Source organism: Tauraco erythrolophus, chromosome 6, assembly GCF_009769465.1.
Source record: "Tauraco erythrolophus isolate bTauEry1 chromosome 6, bTauEry1.pri, whole genome shotgun sequence".
NCBI classification, from domain to species: domain Eukaryota; kingdom Metazoa; phylum Chordata; class Aves; order Musophagiformes; family Musophagidae; genus Tauraco; species Tauraco erythrolophus.
Genome location: NC_141470.1, coordinates 31786933 through 31803880, shown reverse-complemented (window position 1 = coordinate 31803880; position 16948 = coordinate 31786933). Strand labels below are relative to the sequence as shown.

Here is a 16948-nt window from a genome sequence, read left to right as displayed (position 1 = left end):
ATAATCCACTCCAGATGATAAAAAGCCTCCAATTTCCTTTCATGCCATTTTTCTGTGAATTGTGCTGACCTTTACTGCAAGTGGCAAAACCAATGTATCTCAATCTCATGATACTGCAGATGATCTGGGAATATTTATTTTCCCAATTCAGACTTATACAGAACTTCATTGAGCAATTCAGTTTACATAGTCCAGGCAATCTGCCTCAGGTAATTGACATAGAGGAGCAGGACAAGATCATTTAAATGATGGTCGCATCATAAAGGAGATCTCCAGCTGTGTTCCATGAGCTTCATACCTTTATAGTTCTTTGCTAAACTACAGAGTACCACATGCAGAGCCTAAAATGCTCCCATGGTGGGAAACTGATACAGAATACGTGCAACAAATGATTTGTAAGATTTTACGTATCATGAATCTTGTGTTGTAGAGAACTGTATGATTGTATGCATTTAAAAAAAAAATCAGTTTGCAGAAGGGAGGTCTCTAGCTTTTAGGGAAATGTGTTGGGTTTTTTTTAATATAAATGAAACTCTAAATGTGCTGTATTTGTATATTTCTTATTAATTATTTTTTCTGTATGATCAATATAGAGCAAGTGTTTTCAGTGGTAATCAGAAAGCTTTAAAGGAAGAGCATCGTAATCGCAATTTCTGCAGGAACTGTCATAGTGCCTTCACCAGAAACTAAGAAACTAAACATTAAAATGTTTCTCTTTTTTTAAAATGAAGAACTTAATAAAGAAGATAGTTTTATGCATAGGTGAGTTCCTTACTCTGGAAGTTGCTGTTGCACAAATGTATTGTTATTAATTCTGACTAGATTAAGCATTAATAATAAATAGGATAAGAAGCGTCCCCCGGATCGTATTTATTTCTGTATCTGAGCAGATGCTCTGGCTTAAAGGCTTGGCTTGCTAATGCCATCTTTGTCTTTATAAATTACAGAGAATTAAAGACGGAGCCTGTGCTGCTACCTGAGTTTGTTTTCTTGATCCAGTGGCTGTAATATTAAATACTTCAGGAAACGCAAACGATTGTGACAGGTGCAGTAGCGCAAGCTGGATATGTAGGTGCACTTCCACTGTCTGAGGAAACTAACACAAAGCAAAGAAGAAAGTATTTGTTTAGTAAGGTAAAATTCATCCTTATTACTGTGAAATGAGCTGTCATCTTTTTGCAATATATCTGTCTCAGTGGGGACTCTGAATGCCTGTACAGGATAGAAAGGAACAATCTAATGACGGAGTAATTACAGGTAATAGCCAAGACAGCGACTCTTCCCTGCGAAATGTGTGCTGATACTTGGTTAAGCGCACAAGTGATGACATTGCTGGCCGCTGATGCAGTTTTTGGCAGTTGCCTGAGACACACAGGTTAACTTGCCAAATATTAGCTAGTCTTGTATAGTGAAATGTGTTCTCTTAACGTGAAAGTGAAAGAGCTGTGTAGGGACCAACGTAAATGCGTACATGGAGAGTTATACTGCTCTTCATGCTAATGTGGACATGCATGAAATTTCTGTCTTTACAAAGATGCTCAGGGTGGATTATTGTTTTAGTTCACTCTTCCTTCCATGCTCAGGGTGGATTATTGTTTTAGTTCACTCTTCCTTCCAAATCTATTTTTCAGAGCAGATTCTTGACAAATCCATCAAAACCCATCATACAGGGACCTCGACTAGAGAGTTATCAAAAGAATAAGCTCACAGGTCTTAAAATTCTGCAAGATAAATAGATGACCTAGAGAGATTTTTAAATGCTGCAAGATGTCAGGTTTCATCTGCTTCTACAATTAAGTGTGTTTTGACATTAGGAAATATTTCCTAAAATACAGAGTAAGATTTCCTTCTAAAAAACCCAAAACAACAACAACAACAAAAAAAAACCCAAACTAAACAAACAAACAAAACCCAAACCAACCAACAAACAAAAAAACCCCGAACTCCTATGTCCTGTTTTACAACCATTTTCATCATGCTGAACCATCGCTCACTTTGATTTTTATTTTTTAAAGCATATAATTTTTAAATTTTTAAATTTTTACATTCTTAGTCCTCTTGATTCAGTTTTTCCTAATGAAACAAATCTACAGAAATAATTTCTATTTTTCTCTGAGTTAATTCTGATTATCTTACACTTTTTGGTAATTGAGCAGTCTAGAACTGTTTTTCCAAATGTAGATGGACTAAAATTGTATTGACTGATGCATGTGGCACTTTGCATACTCATCTGGAAAAAAAGAAGTATTTTTGAAAAATCATGTTTTGTTGCAAAGTCTAATTAATTTGCAGTACATGACTGTCTCCTTGATCTCTCAAGGTACTACAACTTTGTGTTCATTCTTTTCCAGTATGTATCAGCTAATTTTATTGCTGCTGGTAAGGCTCAGGACGCTGTTGTGCTCAGTGTACTGCACCACCACCACAACAGACTGCCATGCAGAAGTAATATTTTTGGCTCTTGGAAATGGTTGAAGGAATTATGCACCAGTTAAATTTAATTCTACAGTGGACAAAGTGACTGAAATGAAGAATAGAAGTAGATACATAGGTAAAGGCATTGCAAAGGGAAGAGTTAACACAGTCCTTGTAAAGGGAGATCTCAGCTTGCAAATCTAATTCTTCGAAGACATTAATGAATACGATGAGGATGTTGAGCCAGGCAGTAATAATGTTGATTTCAAAAAACTTTTGAGTAGTGTCCTCCATCTAATTCACCAACTAACTCACAGAATTAGAGAAAGTTGTCGTGAGATAAAAAAGGAAGGTCTGGTTCAGCAACAAAGCAGAAGAATAAAATGGTGTATTTTCACAATGGAAGAAGCTTAACAACTGAGATTCACAGAAATCTGCATGGGTTTTTTTCAGCATTTTCAGAAGTGATCTGAAAAAGGAAATTATAAAGTGGCAAATTTTGCCAATGATACAAAGATATTCAGTAAAAAAGCTTATTTTGAATGTTTTTTGGAGGCTGTTATGAAACTTCGTGGCTAGATAATAACAGAAGATTCAGTTTTGGTAAATGAAAATTAATGTAGCTATGCAAAACTGTTCTACTACAAGATGTTAGGAATAGACTATTTCAGTCGGAAGGGTCCTACAACAATCATCTAGTCCAACTGCCTGACCAGTTCAAGGCTGACCAAGGTAAAGCATATTGTTAAGGGCATTGTCCAAATGCCTCTTGAACACTGACAGGCCTGGGACATTGACCACCTCTCTAGAAAGCCTGTTCCAGTATTTGACTACCCTCTTAGGAAAAAATGCTTCCTAATGTCTAGTCTGAACCTCCTCTGGTGCAGCTTTGAACCATTCCCACACATCCTATCACTGGATGCCAGGGAGATCAGCACCTCCCTCTCCCCTCTCAGGAAGATGTAGAGAGCAATGAGGTCACCCCCTCAGCCTCCTTCTTTCCAAACTAGACAAGCCTAAAGTCCTCAGCCGCTCCTCACAGGCCATTCCTTCCAGCCCTGTCACCAGCTTTGTTGCTCTCCTCTGGATGCATTCAAGGACCTTCACATCCTTCTTAAATTGTCAGGCCCAGAACTGCCCACGGTATTAAAGGTGAGGCTGCACCAACGCTAAATACAGTGGGATAATCGCCTCTTTTGACTGGCTGGTTATGCTGTTTGATGCACCACCCCGGGATGTGTTTTGCCCTTTTGGCTGCCAGGGCACACTGCTGACTCCCATTGAACCTGCTGTTGACCAGCACCCCAAATATATTCATACCAAAGATTTTCTTAGTATTTTTATGGATAGTTCTGTGAAAATGATATCTCTGCTCAGAAACAGCCAAAAGGGCACACAGTGATAGGTCTTCTGTCCTTTTCCTAAGAATTCCTATCTAGTTCATGATGTCTTCATCTCTACACAGTGTTGTTCATTTAAAAATAATAAATGGAGAAGAATGATGAAAGTTACAACATGTGAAACAACTTCCATAGAAGAAAAGGTTAAATGCCAACTTCTTCAACTTGGAAAGATAGGACCGAGAGAGATTATAATAGAGGATTGTAAATTCAGGAATGATATGGAGGGAATAAATAAGGAATGACCATCAGTTACATCTTACAGCAAGAATTAGGGGATACCTGATTGCGTTGTAAGGGAGTCAACAAGCAAAAAGGAGCAGTTTTTCAAAGAATGCAGAATTGAATTGTGAAAAATTAAAGTCTGAAGCTCATTGTCCTAAGTGTTTTGGATATCAAAACCAGGACTGGCTTTAAAAAAAAAAATACTATGCAAACTTATAGAAAAAAATGTCCACTGAGACTTATTAAAACACTGATACTAATATGCTCTTTGTCATACCAAGTCCCAAACTGCTGTTTTCTGGAAATTAGGAGGCTTTGTCAGGGAAAGAACTATTTTCTAATGGTCTTGCCTCTTATGTGCCTTTTGCAAAACATCTGCTACAGGCTGCTATTGCAGAGAGACTCCATCTGCCTATTTTTATTTTTAATATAGTGAAGTATAGGCCTAAAATTTTAAGCAGTGAAGCAATTGCATTTGAAATTATGATCATGCATATAGCCTGCTTGAATTACAGTATAGATTTTTACATCACACACTTCATTTACAATATGTTCTTACAGTATAATTCTTGCTTATTCTAGCGTTATAGAAAACAACATTGTTTAGACAGGTAAAGGAATTTTTACTGTTACTTTTGCACAATTTCAGAAGCAGGAATAGTTCTGCTTTGAATGCCAGTGATATAACTTCTTTTACTTGATTATACACAAAGAATGCACAAGGTTTCCAAAGTTATATTCAGCCAATGTATTATTCACAACAGTAACAAGTAAAATATATTTGGTCTTTCATCCTCTCTTCTGTATCAGTATGTTTTTCCTGCTTACTATTAATGATGAATTACAGTCAGAGGGCATCCTGTAACTACATGTGTCTTAGATATAGGCAGCTTTCACTCCATGCATTGACAAAGTTGCAGAGTGCTCTACTAGGAACGTGACGGGAGATCCGTCAGTCCATCTTTGCCTTCGTTGGTTCCAAATAACCTCTTATCTTCCAGCCCCTGGATCTATGTAAGTAGTATTGAAATTAGTGACTTTTAAATATCTAGGATCATCAGTATTTGTTTTATGGGAAGTATCTGCTTGTTTTTAAACTTGTGCTTTCATGGGCTACTTGGAATTTTAAATATCGCGGCATGAGCTGTCAATGAGTTTTGTTGAGCAGAGAACTCTTTTCAGCAGTGCCTGTTGACTTTCAGGGAGGTATGGCAGCTGCCTTTCTCTAAGCTATGGAGTGAGAAAAATGAAGAGATACTTCAGACTGTTTGGGGGTGGGGAGTGAACTACATTATGCTAACTTTTGTTGCCTTCAACTCAATTTCACCTAGCTAGTTGGTTCTTTTAGAAGGGCTGCAATATATGTATGATTGGGCTAGAATTTCCCCTATCCTAGCTTGGACTAAAAGAGTTTTCATTTCACATTCTTTTTTTTTTAAAGGATCTTTTTCTACGGTGTAATAATTTCTTTTAGGATTTCCTTGCTGCTGGGACTTCTATACATGTAATGACAATAACGATAAACTTTGATACATTTGTATGTTAGTAAATGTAGACTCATCCTGTCTGAAACATTTGCTTGTGCATAATGATTATTCTAATGTATTCAGACCATGACAGAAGTATGTAAGCAAGAGAGAGAAAGTGGGGAAAATTCCAAAGATTTGTTTTGTGCAGTTTGGAAAACTAGGGATTTCTCAAGAATGAGTAAAAATACATCCAGCCAAAGAAGCATTTTTGGAGCTGTGACCAGTCTGTGGTTTGTTCAATCATCTTATTAGCTTTTCTGCCTTTTTTTTTCCTACCAGTGAAAAATCTGGTAAGACTGTAATATGTCAAAGCTACACTCGTGATGGCATTTCTTTGAAGACTTGCTTAGCTAGCTGCTGGGATAGATTTTGTTGTAACATTGGTTTTGCCACAGTTTGTGTTTTGAACATCGATGTTGGGGTCGTTCATGCCTGAGACAGTGGAGATCTGATTGGCTTTGCCAAGGTTCTTAATAATACTGATGTTGTATTTGGCAGTTTCCACAAAGCTGTTTTCTAGTAACCAACCATCTGATTCACCCTCCGGATCTCCTAGCAGAAGGATATTCTTCATTGCTGTTTGTAGATACCGGACACCAATAAGTACAGAGAGCTGTAAGAAACAGTTAATGGTTAAACAGTGAGTTTAAATTACAGCCTCAATCCTACCGCTGTTGGCTTTCTGACTTGTGTATTTACAGGCCTAATAATGCATGCTGAGTAAAGCAGACAAATTCTTTATCCCAGCAATATATCTAACCATTCTCCCAATTAATTACATTTTTTAGGAAGAAAAATACCAGGGAGAGATTGATTGATTGTCTCTCCATTCTTCAGGTAGCATTCCCAATTACATGTTATTAGCACATAAATATCTAGAATTACTTGGGAACATGCAGCCTCAGAAACTACAACTAATTGATGTAGAATGGATGATCAATTAATAGAACCATCAGTCACTGGGGAAAAAAAGTAATTAAATTGTAGTCTGTTAATTTCTGTGGGGTTTTTTTTTCCACTGACCTTGATTAAATTGGTATTTCCTCCAAGGAGTTTAATCATTCATATATATGCCATATGTGCCCTACATGCCAATGCACAGAAATTAAGAAGGATGGCCTATAGTAGAGGGTCAAGTATAAATTTAGGAAAAAGCCACACTTTCATAGTTGTGTTGGAATTGAGATCAGTGTGCCCAGCTTGTCAGCATTTAAGGGAGCACAGAGACCCAGCTCACGGATTTTTCATGTGCTGCCAGACCCTGTTGTTTCTGGCACCACCACCCCATCTTGCGCTGCTTGAGGGACCGTTGTGAACTATTTTAATTATAATGCTAATATTTATACAATAGAGCAGTAATGAGAAAACTAAAATTTATTAAAAAGAGAAGAAAACTGTATTTTAGCCTATGTCATTGGGGGTCCTTTACCTGCAGGTGACAACATCCAGACAACTTTCTTTACAGACGCCAGCAGAAAGACTGCATCTTTGCAGGGGTATATGCTTGCCTGTGATGTGCTCATTTTGATTGCATAATAAGCAGTCTAACCTACATCTAAGAATGTATGCTGTGTTTGCAAGTACTGTCTATATGGTGAAGCTATGTAATGTAAAAAGGAGGCTTTGAGATATTAATACTTACGCTCAATTTTTACTATAAATAAAATCAATGTCTTCAGCCAAAGGCCTGCTCACATTTTCTATGTTCTTTGTTAAAACCAACTTAAAACAACCCTCAGACTTCCTCACCTAATTTCCTTGCAGTTGTGTCACTGCATGCATCATCCTGTATCTGATCCCATAAATGCTTCAGGGAAGGGAATATGCCGTAGTCTATTGAAAAAGCTCTGTAAATATACGGAATTATATATATCATTCTTAATAGTTCTCATCTTCAGTGAGATTTTCTTCTGCTCTGGAGACTTTGAGAAAATTGTCTATACTAAAGGAAGTCCTGCAACATTCTTGAAGTGCTTGTGGACTTTATATTAAACACTGAAGCACTTTTCATATGGAACACTGTAGTTGTTTCCCATCCTAGAGAGCAAGAAGTCCCTGATTAATCTGACACAGACCATTTTTATGAGACTTACCTCAAACAACCAAATAAGCAATGCTGCAATACCAATGGATCTCATAATAGCTGTGTAGTAATCCAGCAGGGCCTCTCTGCACCCCTTCACCCAGATATTGAGCTCCTCTGTCAGAAAATCGTAGTTGTAGTGAGCACTGTTGTTTGTCAGCTGGTACTGGATACAGGGCCGTGGGGAGCTTGGGTTGCAGCAGCTGAAGGGTACTCCATCCACCAAGAACTTTCCATCAACGTTGCTCTTTAGACGGCTGCAACAGGACAGAAAGTTTAGGCATTGCAAGTCTGGTATCAGCAGCACATAGTGTATGATTTCCATAATATGACATAATGCAAAGGATGAGGCTTTGGGCAACCTGGTGTAGTGGAGGATTTCCCTGCCCATGGCAGGGGGTTTGGAACTAGATGATCTTTGAGGTCCCTTCCAACCCTAACCATTCTATGATTCTAAATAGGCCTCTCCAACGTAACAAAAGGAAAATGGGAATGTATTTCCAACTGGAAAGGTTGCTTACTGCAGGAAAACTAAATTTTTCATTTGCTGTATTTCTTCAGTGTGGTATCAGCACAATTATCTCAGGTGGTTCTTGGTACTGTGCATGCAAGATGTGGATTCAGTGTTTATGGAGATGTCGCCTTTTTAGGTATCTTTCCACTGAAAATACTAAAGACAATTTCTGAACTTGTTTGTCTTGGTGGAACTCTAATGGAAGCTGTGGCCCTAGAAACCCTGTATTTCACTAATTCTGGATTGATTTTCAACATAATCTGGTATCAGCAGATACCTTTTTACAAGGACGTGTAGTGATAGGACAAGGGGCAATGGATTTAAACTGAAAGAGGTGACATTTCGATTAGATATAAGGAAGAAATTTTTTACATTGACGGTGGTGAGGCAGTGGAACAGGTTGCCTGGAGAAGTTGTGGATGGCCCATCCTTGAAAGTGTTCAAGGCCAGGTTGGATGAGGCTTTGGGCAACGTGGTGTGGTGGAGGGTTTCCCTGCCCATGGCAGGGGGGTTGGAACTAGATGATCTTTGAGGTCCCTTCCAACCCTAACCATTCTATGATTCTATGATAAGCGTTCCTTAAGAGAGAACCTAACACAAGAACAACTTTGTATGCCACAGGAACCACTGGCAGCTGTCCGCTGGCATTTTGTCATTGTACCCATGTGCAATGGCTAGTTCAGCATGTTTTGAGACTAATTCAAGAGGGAATTTCTACTACTTGTAACTATACTTTTTGTAACTTTTGAAACTGTGTTTATTTCTGAATTCCTTTCCCTCCCTTACAAGATCAGGAGAAAAACAAGTGGGAAAAGAAAGATAAAGAAATAGGAGGGAGGAAAAAAAAAATCATAGGATGGAAAGAGAACACAGTCTCAGATTAATCAAGAGAATCCTTGACATCCGTTTTCTCTGCATTACCTGCTCTTTAGCTAGCATGTCCTTGTGAGGACTTCTGTTTCCAAGCTGGCTCTTCAGAAATAGATTTCCCAGAAATTGGAGAGTATATAAGATGTGGAGCGATACTCTCACAGTTTGGAGAAGTAGCCTCTAAGCATGTATGTACCTTCATGCTCATTGCAAAAGGGTTATTTCCTGAGATAGCCCCACAGGGGAGAACCATGGCCTGTTTTAATGAAGCCCATGGCCTTTGGCCATTGTTAGGGAGCCAGAATACATGGAAGACAACTTTCTCTTAGATATCCAGCTTTCACTATTTGCTAATAGTAGAAATTTTAAGATTTTCACAAACTTATCCTCATTTATTAACATTTACAAATTATGTTTTTCTGTTCCACTACAGATGATCTAAATTAAAGGGAAGGAAGTCCCCATAAGGAGCTCATGAACAGAAGCAGCAGAAGCTCTGTAATCTAGTGTTCTTCCAGCATTTTGGGACTAAATGTATCCTTCAAAAGAAACATAAGCTGTTGAGAAGCTCAGTATTTGTGGGTGTGCTGGGATGGCAGAATAATTGCCTTCATTTTACTGCTATGGGCCTGCTAAGTACAACCTCCTCCCCTTTTTTCTTTTTCTTTTTTTTTTTTTTTAGGAGGTGGTGGTGGTGTGTTTTGTTTTGTTTAACATTCTGTCAAAAATATCTTCCTCAAAGATCTTTCCAAGTATGTCTGGAATTTCATCTGCTATTTCGCACCAAGGAGCGGGTAAAATCTAGCTCTTCTCTTTGAGGCCATCGTATTCCTGGTGATGACAACAAAACAACACCAATGCAAAAGAACCCAAATACTCCACTGAAACCAGACTTAAGCATGCAACCAGTGTAACAGGCATAGGCAAAACCACTCACCGGGAGGGAAACAAGGAAGGGAGCCAGAGAGGTACAAAATGGAAGGCTCGAATGCAGTAGGAGAAAAGAAACTGAAGAGGGAGGAGAGGAAGGCTGGCACATTGTGAAAAGGAAGCTTTTACATGGGCCAGCAAAATGCCCTGTGTGTTTCAGTGACATTATCCAAATATAGTACAGCATCTAAAATGGTTAAAATATAATCTCTTAAACTAGGTCTTAAGCTGTTCTTTTCATCCCAAGCATCCATTTAATTATTGTTTTCTTCTTCCTGCCACATGTTATAAAGAGGAATCTTCTTTCTACTGCCAACAATAGCAATTTCCAGGCTTGAGTTATATGCTCCTGCCATTGTGTTTCCTCTACCAGTGGCAAATTAAAGAATGATACATCTTGATCCTGTTAGAAGGAAAGACCTTAGTAACAGAGCTGAGGGAGTGGGACATTCCCTGCTATTTGTTGTTGCAATTGGAAGTTGTTATGGTATTGTAAGGCAGAACTTGCTTTTGAGACTATAAAAAGATTAATTTTACCCAACAAAAGTAACGATGTGATTGTACCACTGTAACCTGCCTCATCCTCCTACTACCATTCCCATTGATTCTCTCCATTTGTTTTTACATTGTGGTGTTGGCAATGGAGATATAGAAGAGCGAGGTGGGAAAAGGATCATGAAGGTGAAAAGTTCATTTTTGCAAAGGTTACATGTGAGTTGACAGTATGTCAGTTCTCGTCTGCTTTGCCTCTTAATCTACCAAGTACTAACTGACATACAGTACAAGATGAAACCAAGAAAAATACTTAGTTCCTTCTCCATCCTTGCTGAACATTACCAGCTGGACTTTGCTTCCAACGATTTCGTATCAAATGTTTCACTACCAGATTTTGAAAATCATAGTACAATTTGGTTATACAGCACCAACTTGGATTCTAGCAATCAAGATGGAATTACCCAATTTAGATTCAATAAAAGAAAATCTGCAGTGTAATTACTTCCCTCACACGTGTGTCACTGGCATCATCTGCCTACACAGGGCAAAAATTAACTGACAGTGTATTTTCAAAATAATGGCAGAGCACAGGTGACCCCATAGAAGAAAACAGTTTAGCTAAGACCCTGGGTAAAACATTACCATTTCTGCATGTCTCACAGAAATAAAAGGCAGTATATTTTACTTTTGTCCTCACAATAAGGTACTACTCTTAAGTTCCTGTGAACCATCTTTGTTGTCATGTCACTATTCAGTGTAGAACCAGGATTTAAAACACCTCTTGAGTTAGTCTCCTTCGTGTCACTGTTGCTTCCCAACTTCTCCCTTGAGAACACTTGTATAAAGCTTCCTTTATTTCCACAGCCAATTGCATTCTGCATGTTGACACTCTCCTGTCCATATTCTCCTAGGTCCTGTCCTCCGGTATAGTTTCAGCTCTCTATATATGCTTTGCTACCATGGCAATTTCAAGTTGTGAATTCCGTGAAAATAAGATCTTTGGCCTCCCTTTCTCTGGCTGAATTGTCACTGTTTTTTGAGTTCAGCAAAACAGCGCACTTGACAAATGCCAGTCAAGGTTTTTGTGTTTGTCTTTCCCAGGAATATATAGCTACTACACTCTTGTCAGTGGACATGTTTTTTTTTTCAGCTTTAGAAGAATTACAAAATATTGGACTGTCTACTTTTAATTTTTTTTTATTGTTACCTTTTCTGTTGACTGTAAGAATTACCAGACTCTTCTTTTTGAATGTATAATTTCACAATTGCTACATCATGTGAAGCACCACCACCACCAAAACATTTCAGGGGTTTTTCTCCTTTTTTATGCAGTGTACCTGGTGCTGGCAGTTTCTCACATGTGAATATATACATTTGAACCTGGGTTTGCAAAGTCTAATATCTTGAAGGAGAAAGGTCTTTCTGTGTATAGGACTGACTGTGCAATGTAGCGGTAGTACAATTTTTTTTTTTTCCCATTATCAGCTGACTATAACTGAAATTTTGAGGTAGCTAATTCACTGCATTAAAAAAGGAAGGATATAAATTTGCTTTGCTTAGTGTCCATAAAAAGTTAGTAAAAGGCAGCTTTTGATCGTGCTTGTAGTTAGCATATTTTGTGAGTAACGTGGTCATTCTACAGTTTTTGATTAAGAGACAAACGTCCAGTAAAAACTAGCTTCTACTTTGCCTTCTTGCATGAGCTTCTCTCCTAGAATTTTTTTGTTATGACTAGTAAATACTTACTCCAGAACTTCCTTGGAAGCCATATTCAGATAACGAGCAGATACCCACTGAATTTCAAACCAGTCTCTAAAGCCATTGTTTCCACAGCACTGGAATCCAATTTGTAACATATCCACCGTTTTCTTTAAGAAACATCGTCCAGGTATGTCTGTGTCCTTATAGAACTTAATAGCATCCCTCAGTCCCAGATAGAGAGACTCTTCCAGCTCATTCCTCATGGTATAGCACATAAGAGCACCCACTAGGATGCAGAAGGTAAAACAGAAGGTACATACAATGTATGGGAGCATAACTAGTTTCCATCGAGAGAACTTGTTGGCATCTGAGCAGTCATAGCAGATTTTGCCACCTAGAAAGTTGATGATACATGCTATGACCCCTACAGAGATCAGCATGTTGGGGACAGAGTTAATGTCCCCTTTTGCCATCACTTCATTGCGCTTCTTGATCTCTATTTTCAGAAAGAGGCCAAGACTGAAGAGAATGATCCCACTCACTACAGAAAGCCAGTTGAGGATCCATAAGATCTGAGCCAATTTATCCCTCTTAGGTTTGGTGAATTTTACTTTGAGGACAGCCATAGTCAGATCAGCATTTGGAAAAGCAGCGTAGGTCAAGGAAAGCTCGTAAACTGATTAGGAGCATGTATCCAAGGCATGCAGTAGACATCTGAAGAAGAGAGAGAGAGAGATTACTGTCTGTTTGACTAGGTATTTATAGAGACTACAGAAAACTTCCTGTGCAGCCTCATGCACTCTTAGTCCTGCCAAGGGAGGGCCCCAGTGAAATTTGTTGCTTAAATGTCATACACTGTGAATCACTTGAAAAATAAAATTCTAAGGACGGACTAGAGCAATTAAAAACAAGTGAACAGTAGAACCAATGAATTCTGGACTCCTATGGATTTTTGTCAAGAGCAATTTTCTGTGCAGACTTTCTGATGTCTAGAAGTGAGCTATCTGCTGTCTTTCCCTCCAGAAGACTCAAGGTGCCTTTCCCTTCTAATTGTTGCCTATATTTTCTTGATGATTCTAGGAATTTGTAATTCTTACATTACTGTGTCATGATCGGATTTGTGTTCAAAAGTTGAACAAGCAGGACAAACAAGCAGATCTGTACATCATAATCACATAAGCCTTTTTTCCATAAGGAAAAACCCATGGAAATAGCACCAGAAACACAGTATCCTATGGATATTTTTAGTCATTTAATCAATTATGTGCAGTAAAACATGATTTTGCCAGCAAAAAGCAGTATTATTCCTACACTTACACTACTAAGATATAGTTACTCTGGTAGAGGGAACTGACTGGTTATCCACAGGCACAAAATGCTCAACAAATAGTTAAACTATCAATGACTGTGTTTAGCTTTATAGAAAATATATAAAAAATTTTATTAACTTTTAAGTGCTATGACTTGAATATGTTATTGGTGAATAAACCATCCTCCACTGCATTTTTCCTCTTGATCTGGCATAAAAGCAGTACCATTTTTCTGTGAAATAACATATCACGCTACAAAAAAAAGCAGAACATCTTCACACCTTAAGAAAAAAATCAGCAGTTTAAGATGCAGTCTTTCTGTACCTGATTGCCCTTCCTTTCTGAAAGTTCTTATTAAAAAACCAGTTTTTGGAATAGCGTAACGTATCAAATGAGGCCTATTTAATCCTTAGGGAATCACTGTTTCTGTCTTAACCTCTGCTCCTGCAGCTGAAGTTGCTTGTTCTTTCCCTGAGAACTGTGACAATCACACCTTATTCCAACCCTCCTACCACCTGTAGACTGGTTTTCTTTCTGAGTCCCCCATATTCCAGTGAGAATCCTAAACTTCATTCCTGGTTGCACTTTCTGCAATAACCCTGACTTCTTCACTGCCCATTGGAACTGCTTCTGTTCTCCTATCTGAAGAAGACTCTGCAGCCCAAGGGATGCAATATTTTTTTGAAGGGGAATCATTTGAAACATGACAGGAAACTACTCACGTGTTTAGTAATTTATATTTTGTGTATTTTATTAGCTTGTTTTTCATACACCTACTCCTCCATTATTAACAGTCCTTTAATAACTTTCCCATGTGATCTACAGACTTTTTCTTTTTTCTCTCCAAAGATCACAGCGATGGGCATAAAGTGTATTCATAGAGACTTCCCCCACCCTGAGTTTCAAATCTGATTATTTCAGAGTTTTACAGCTGACAGAGGACTTCTGTGTTTCAAGGTCTGTCTTCTTTTCCCCAGCTATTAGTGGATATAAGAAAATATACCGTCTTTCCCAGCACTTTTAGCCTTGCTTCTCTGCAACACTACTACTAACTTCTTTGCACTTCTTCAGTTATATCACAGTTACAGGCAGAAAGTAGCTAGTAACATCCAAGATCTAAAACCTGTTAGAGCTGGAGACAATGTGGTTTTGGTGTACGTGATGTTGATGTAGAACTGTGCTGCAGTACCTCAGGATCAAACCATGACCTTTGACCCTTCTTCAGTGCTTCTGATGCTTTGTGATTGCCTCTCCTCAACAAGAGGAGGTATATGAAGATCATTTTTTCCTCCTCAGAAAACCGGCTCTCAGCATGGTCTTGTACTAATTCAGTAATTTTCATTAGAATGATTTTATATTATACAACTATATACTTATATGATTATACAGTCATCCAATTCCACTAGGTAGCATCTTGGGATGCTACCACTGTCATTTATAAACAGGAAAACATAACACTGTAAATTCAGGGAAATAGAGAAGTGTAAGCAGCATTATTCTTGTATAATATTTTTTAAGCTAGTGGACTCTACTACTTAACCTCATCTGAATAAAACTGGTATCAGCACTGGTAAAACAGCATGAAAACCACCTGCAGACAAGCTGTACAGAAGTAGGGCTACACCTACTCACTAAAGGTTTCACGGCTGCAATGAAGCTTAACAGATTGTTGTACAGTTTAAAAAGGTAATGGTATCCCAGCGTCTTCACCTATACGTGTGGGAAGGAACCAATTCTGTTTGTACAGGTGAGGAATAGCTTGTTCCATTCATATTGGAATATAGTTATATATCTTCATGCATTTGAATATTAAAACATTTTAATGCCTTTGAGATGTAATTCATCCATGTTACATTTATTTCCTGCTGCTTTTACAGAGCAAACTCATCCCCCTTAAAATTACTCATCTCTGTGTATCTTCTGTACAATACACAGAATAGTGCGCAAAATGCATAGTATTTTTCCTTACCAATCTGAACTCCAAAAGTGTTGAGCCCAGCAGCTCTCTGACTTTAAAAACGGGCTTCTAATTGTAATGATTGTTAAGGCTGATTATAAGTTATGGTTGACTATTGATTGTGATCATATTGTGATAATCAGATGATTATCATGATGAAATACTGATTATCGATAGACACCTCCGTACAAACAAGTCCAGACAACAGGCATTTATAAAATAACAACACTTCCTTCATGCTGTTCTTCTGTGGTATCCTTCAGAGCTCATTTAAAAAGATCACGCTCTGCTGGCACAGAATTAAGCCTCCATATGAATTCAGCTGACAGCCTGTCCGCTAAGCCCGGAGACAGTATCTTTGATTGCTTCACCAGTTAAGCGGTTCATGACTTGAACTTAAATAGCTGTAGCTGGCTGCTGCAAATAGGTTTATTCGCCCCTGATACTCAGGTCTCAGAGCTCCCAATACAGAGAATCTGTTGTGAAATTTCCTAGCTCCTGATACGTGGTTCATATTCAACGGCCAGCATATATGACTGCATCACTCACTGTTCATTTCCGTGAAATACATGTATGTATTTGCAAAAGGCCTCTATAAATTGTTAGGCACGCATGCAGTTATGGTGTCACGGACAACACCCTACTTCCGATATATCGTTTGCTTTAATATTTGAACTGAAATTGTAAACAGTTCTACCTTTACTTATAATTCATCTATTCAAGAGGTATTGTTGAGTTTGGAAGGTGTAAATTCGAGACTGTCTGTGATATTCTAGCCATAAAGAAATTTGAATTATTGTAAAACCACAAATACTCCTGGCTGTTCAGTGGAACTAGCACCTCTATCTAAGTTCTTAAAAACACACCTCACCATTGTACATGAGCCACTCTAGAGTTATGCAGTGTACATACACAGACGTTTTTTCCCCAGCTATGGTAGAGCAAGCTGGATTTTATTCTATGAAGGGAGAAATACTTCTTTCAACAGAAGCAGCCAAATAAATGCAGAAATCTCTCCCATGTTATTGGTACTGTTGTCAAGCTTTCCTTTTCTAACTCACTTCAAACACAGTTTCTGTCAGCATACTGTAGCTTTTTGCTCCCAAGATGCTACCTACCTGTTCCTTTGCTATCAAATTCCCTTAGCTACATAGAGCAAGACATAGCACAGCTATCTATTTGTTTATAATATTTGCTTATTATTTGTCCCAAGAAATTTGGCTTGCAATCGTGTCATAAACAAACCACATCTTATCTTGCCAATTTCACTAAAATCTGCCGTTTTAGCTAAACATACATTCCTATCTGTGACTTACTGTAAAAGAAACCACTAACCTGCTTCAGAGGACAGAACAGGATCTCGAAACTGTTAACTTGCTAAGTACAGGGGAAGAAATATCTGGATCAGGCATCCTGAGGAAGACTGAAGTACTGATTTCCTGATGTCTGTTCTTCTGTCTTTACACTGACTTACCAATGGAGATGGAGAAGACTTCAACTCTCCTGCCCGTGCTAATCT

At 38.3% G+C, this 16948-nt stretch overlaps 1 protein-coding gene across 1 annotated transcript; it reads right to left on the bottom strand.

The window, feature by feature from the left end:
- Nucleotides 1-3845: 3845 nt before the first annotated feature.
- LOC104378470 (photoreceptor outer segment membrane glycoprotein 2) lies at nucleotides 3846-12788 on the bottom strand. Its single transcript, XM_009985494.2, has 3 exons — nucleotides 12208-12788; nucleotides 7663-7909; nucleotides 3846-6182 (listed from the first exon to the last, which is right to left on the bottom strand). Exons 1-3 carry the CDS (start codon nucleotides 12786-12788, stop codon nucleotides 5916-5918), a joined length of 1095 nt encoding a protein of 364 aa, XP_009983796.1. The 3' UTR covers nucleotides 3846-5915.
- Between the last annotated feature and the right edge of the window lie 4160 nt (nucleotides 12789-16948).

Excerpts from the sequence above, each read along its gene's own strand:
- LOC104378470 (XM_009985494.2), bottom strand. The coding sequence starts at position 12,788 with ATGGCTGTCCTCAAAGTAAAATTCACCAAACCTAAGAGGGATAAATTG. Across the intron at positions 7,910-12,207 it reads GCTTCCAAGGAAGTTCTGGA|CCGTCTAAAGAGCAACGTTG; the intron begins GTAAGTATTTAC and ends GTCCTGTTGCAG. Across the intron at positions 6,183-7,662 it reads TGCTTATTTGGTTGTTTGAG|CTCTCTGTACTTATTGGTGT; the intron begins GTAAGTCTCATA and ends TGTTTCTTACAG.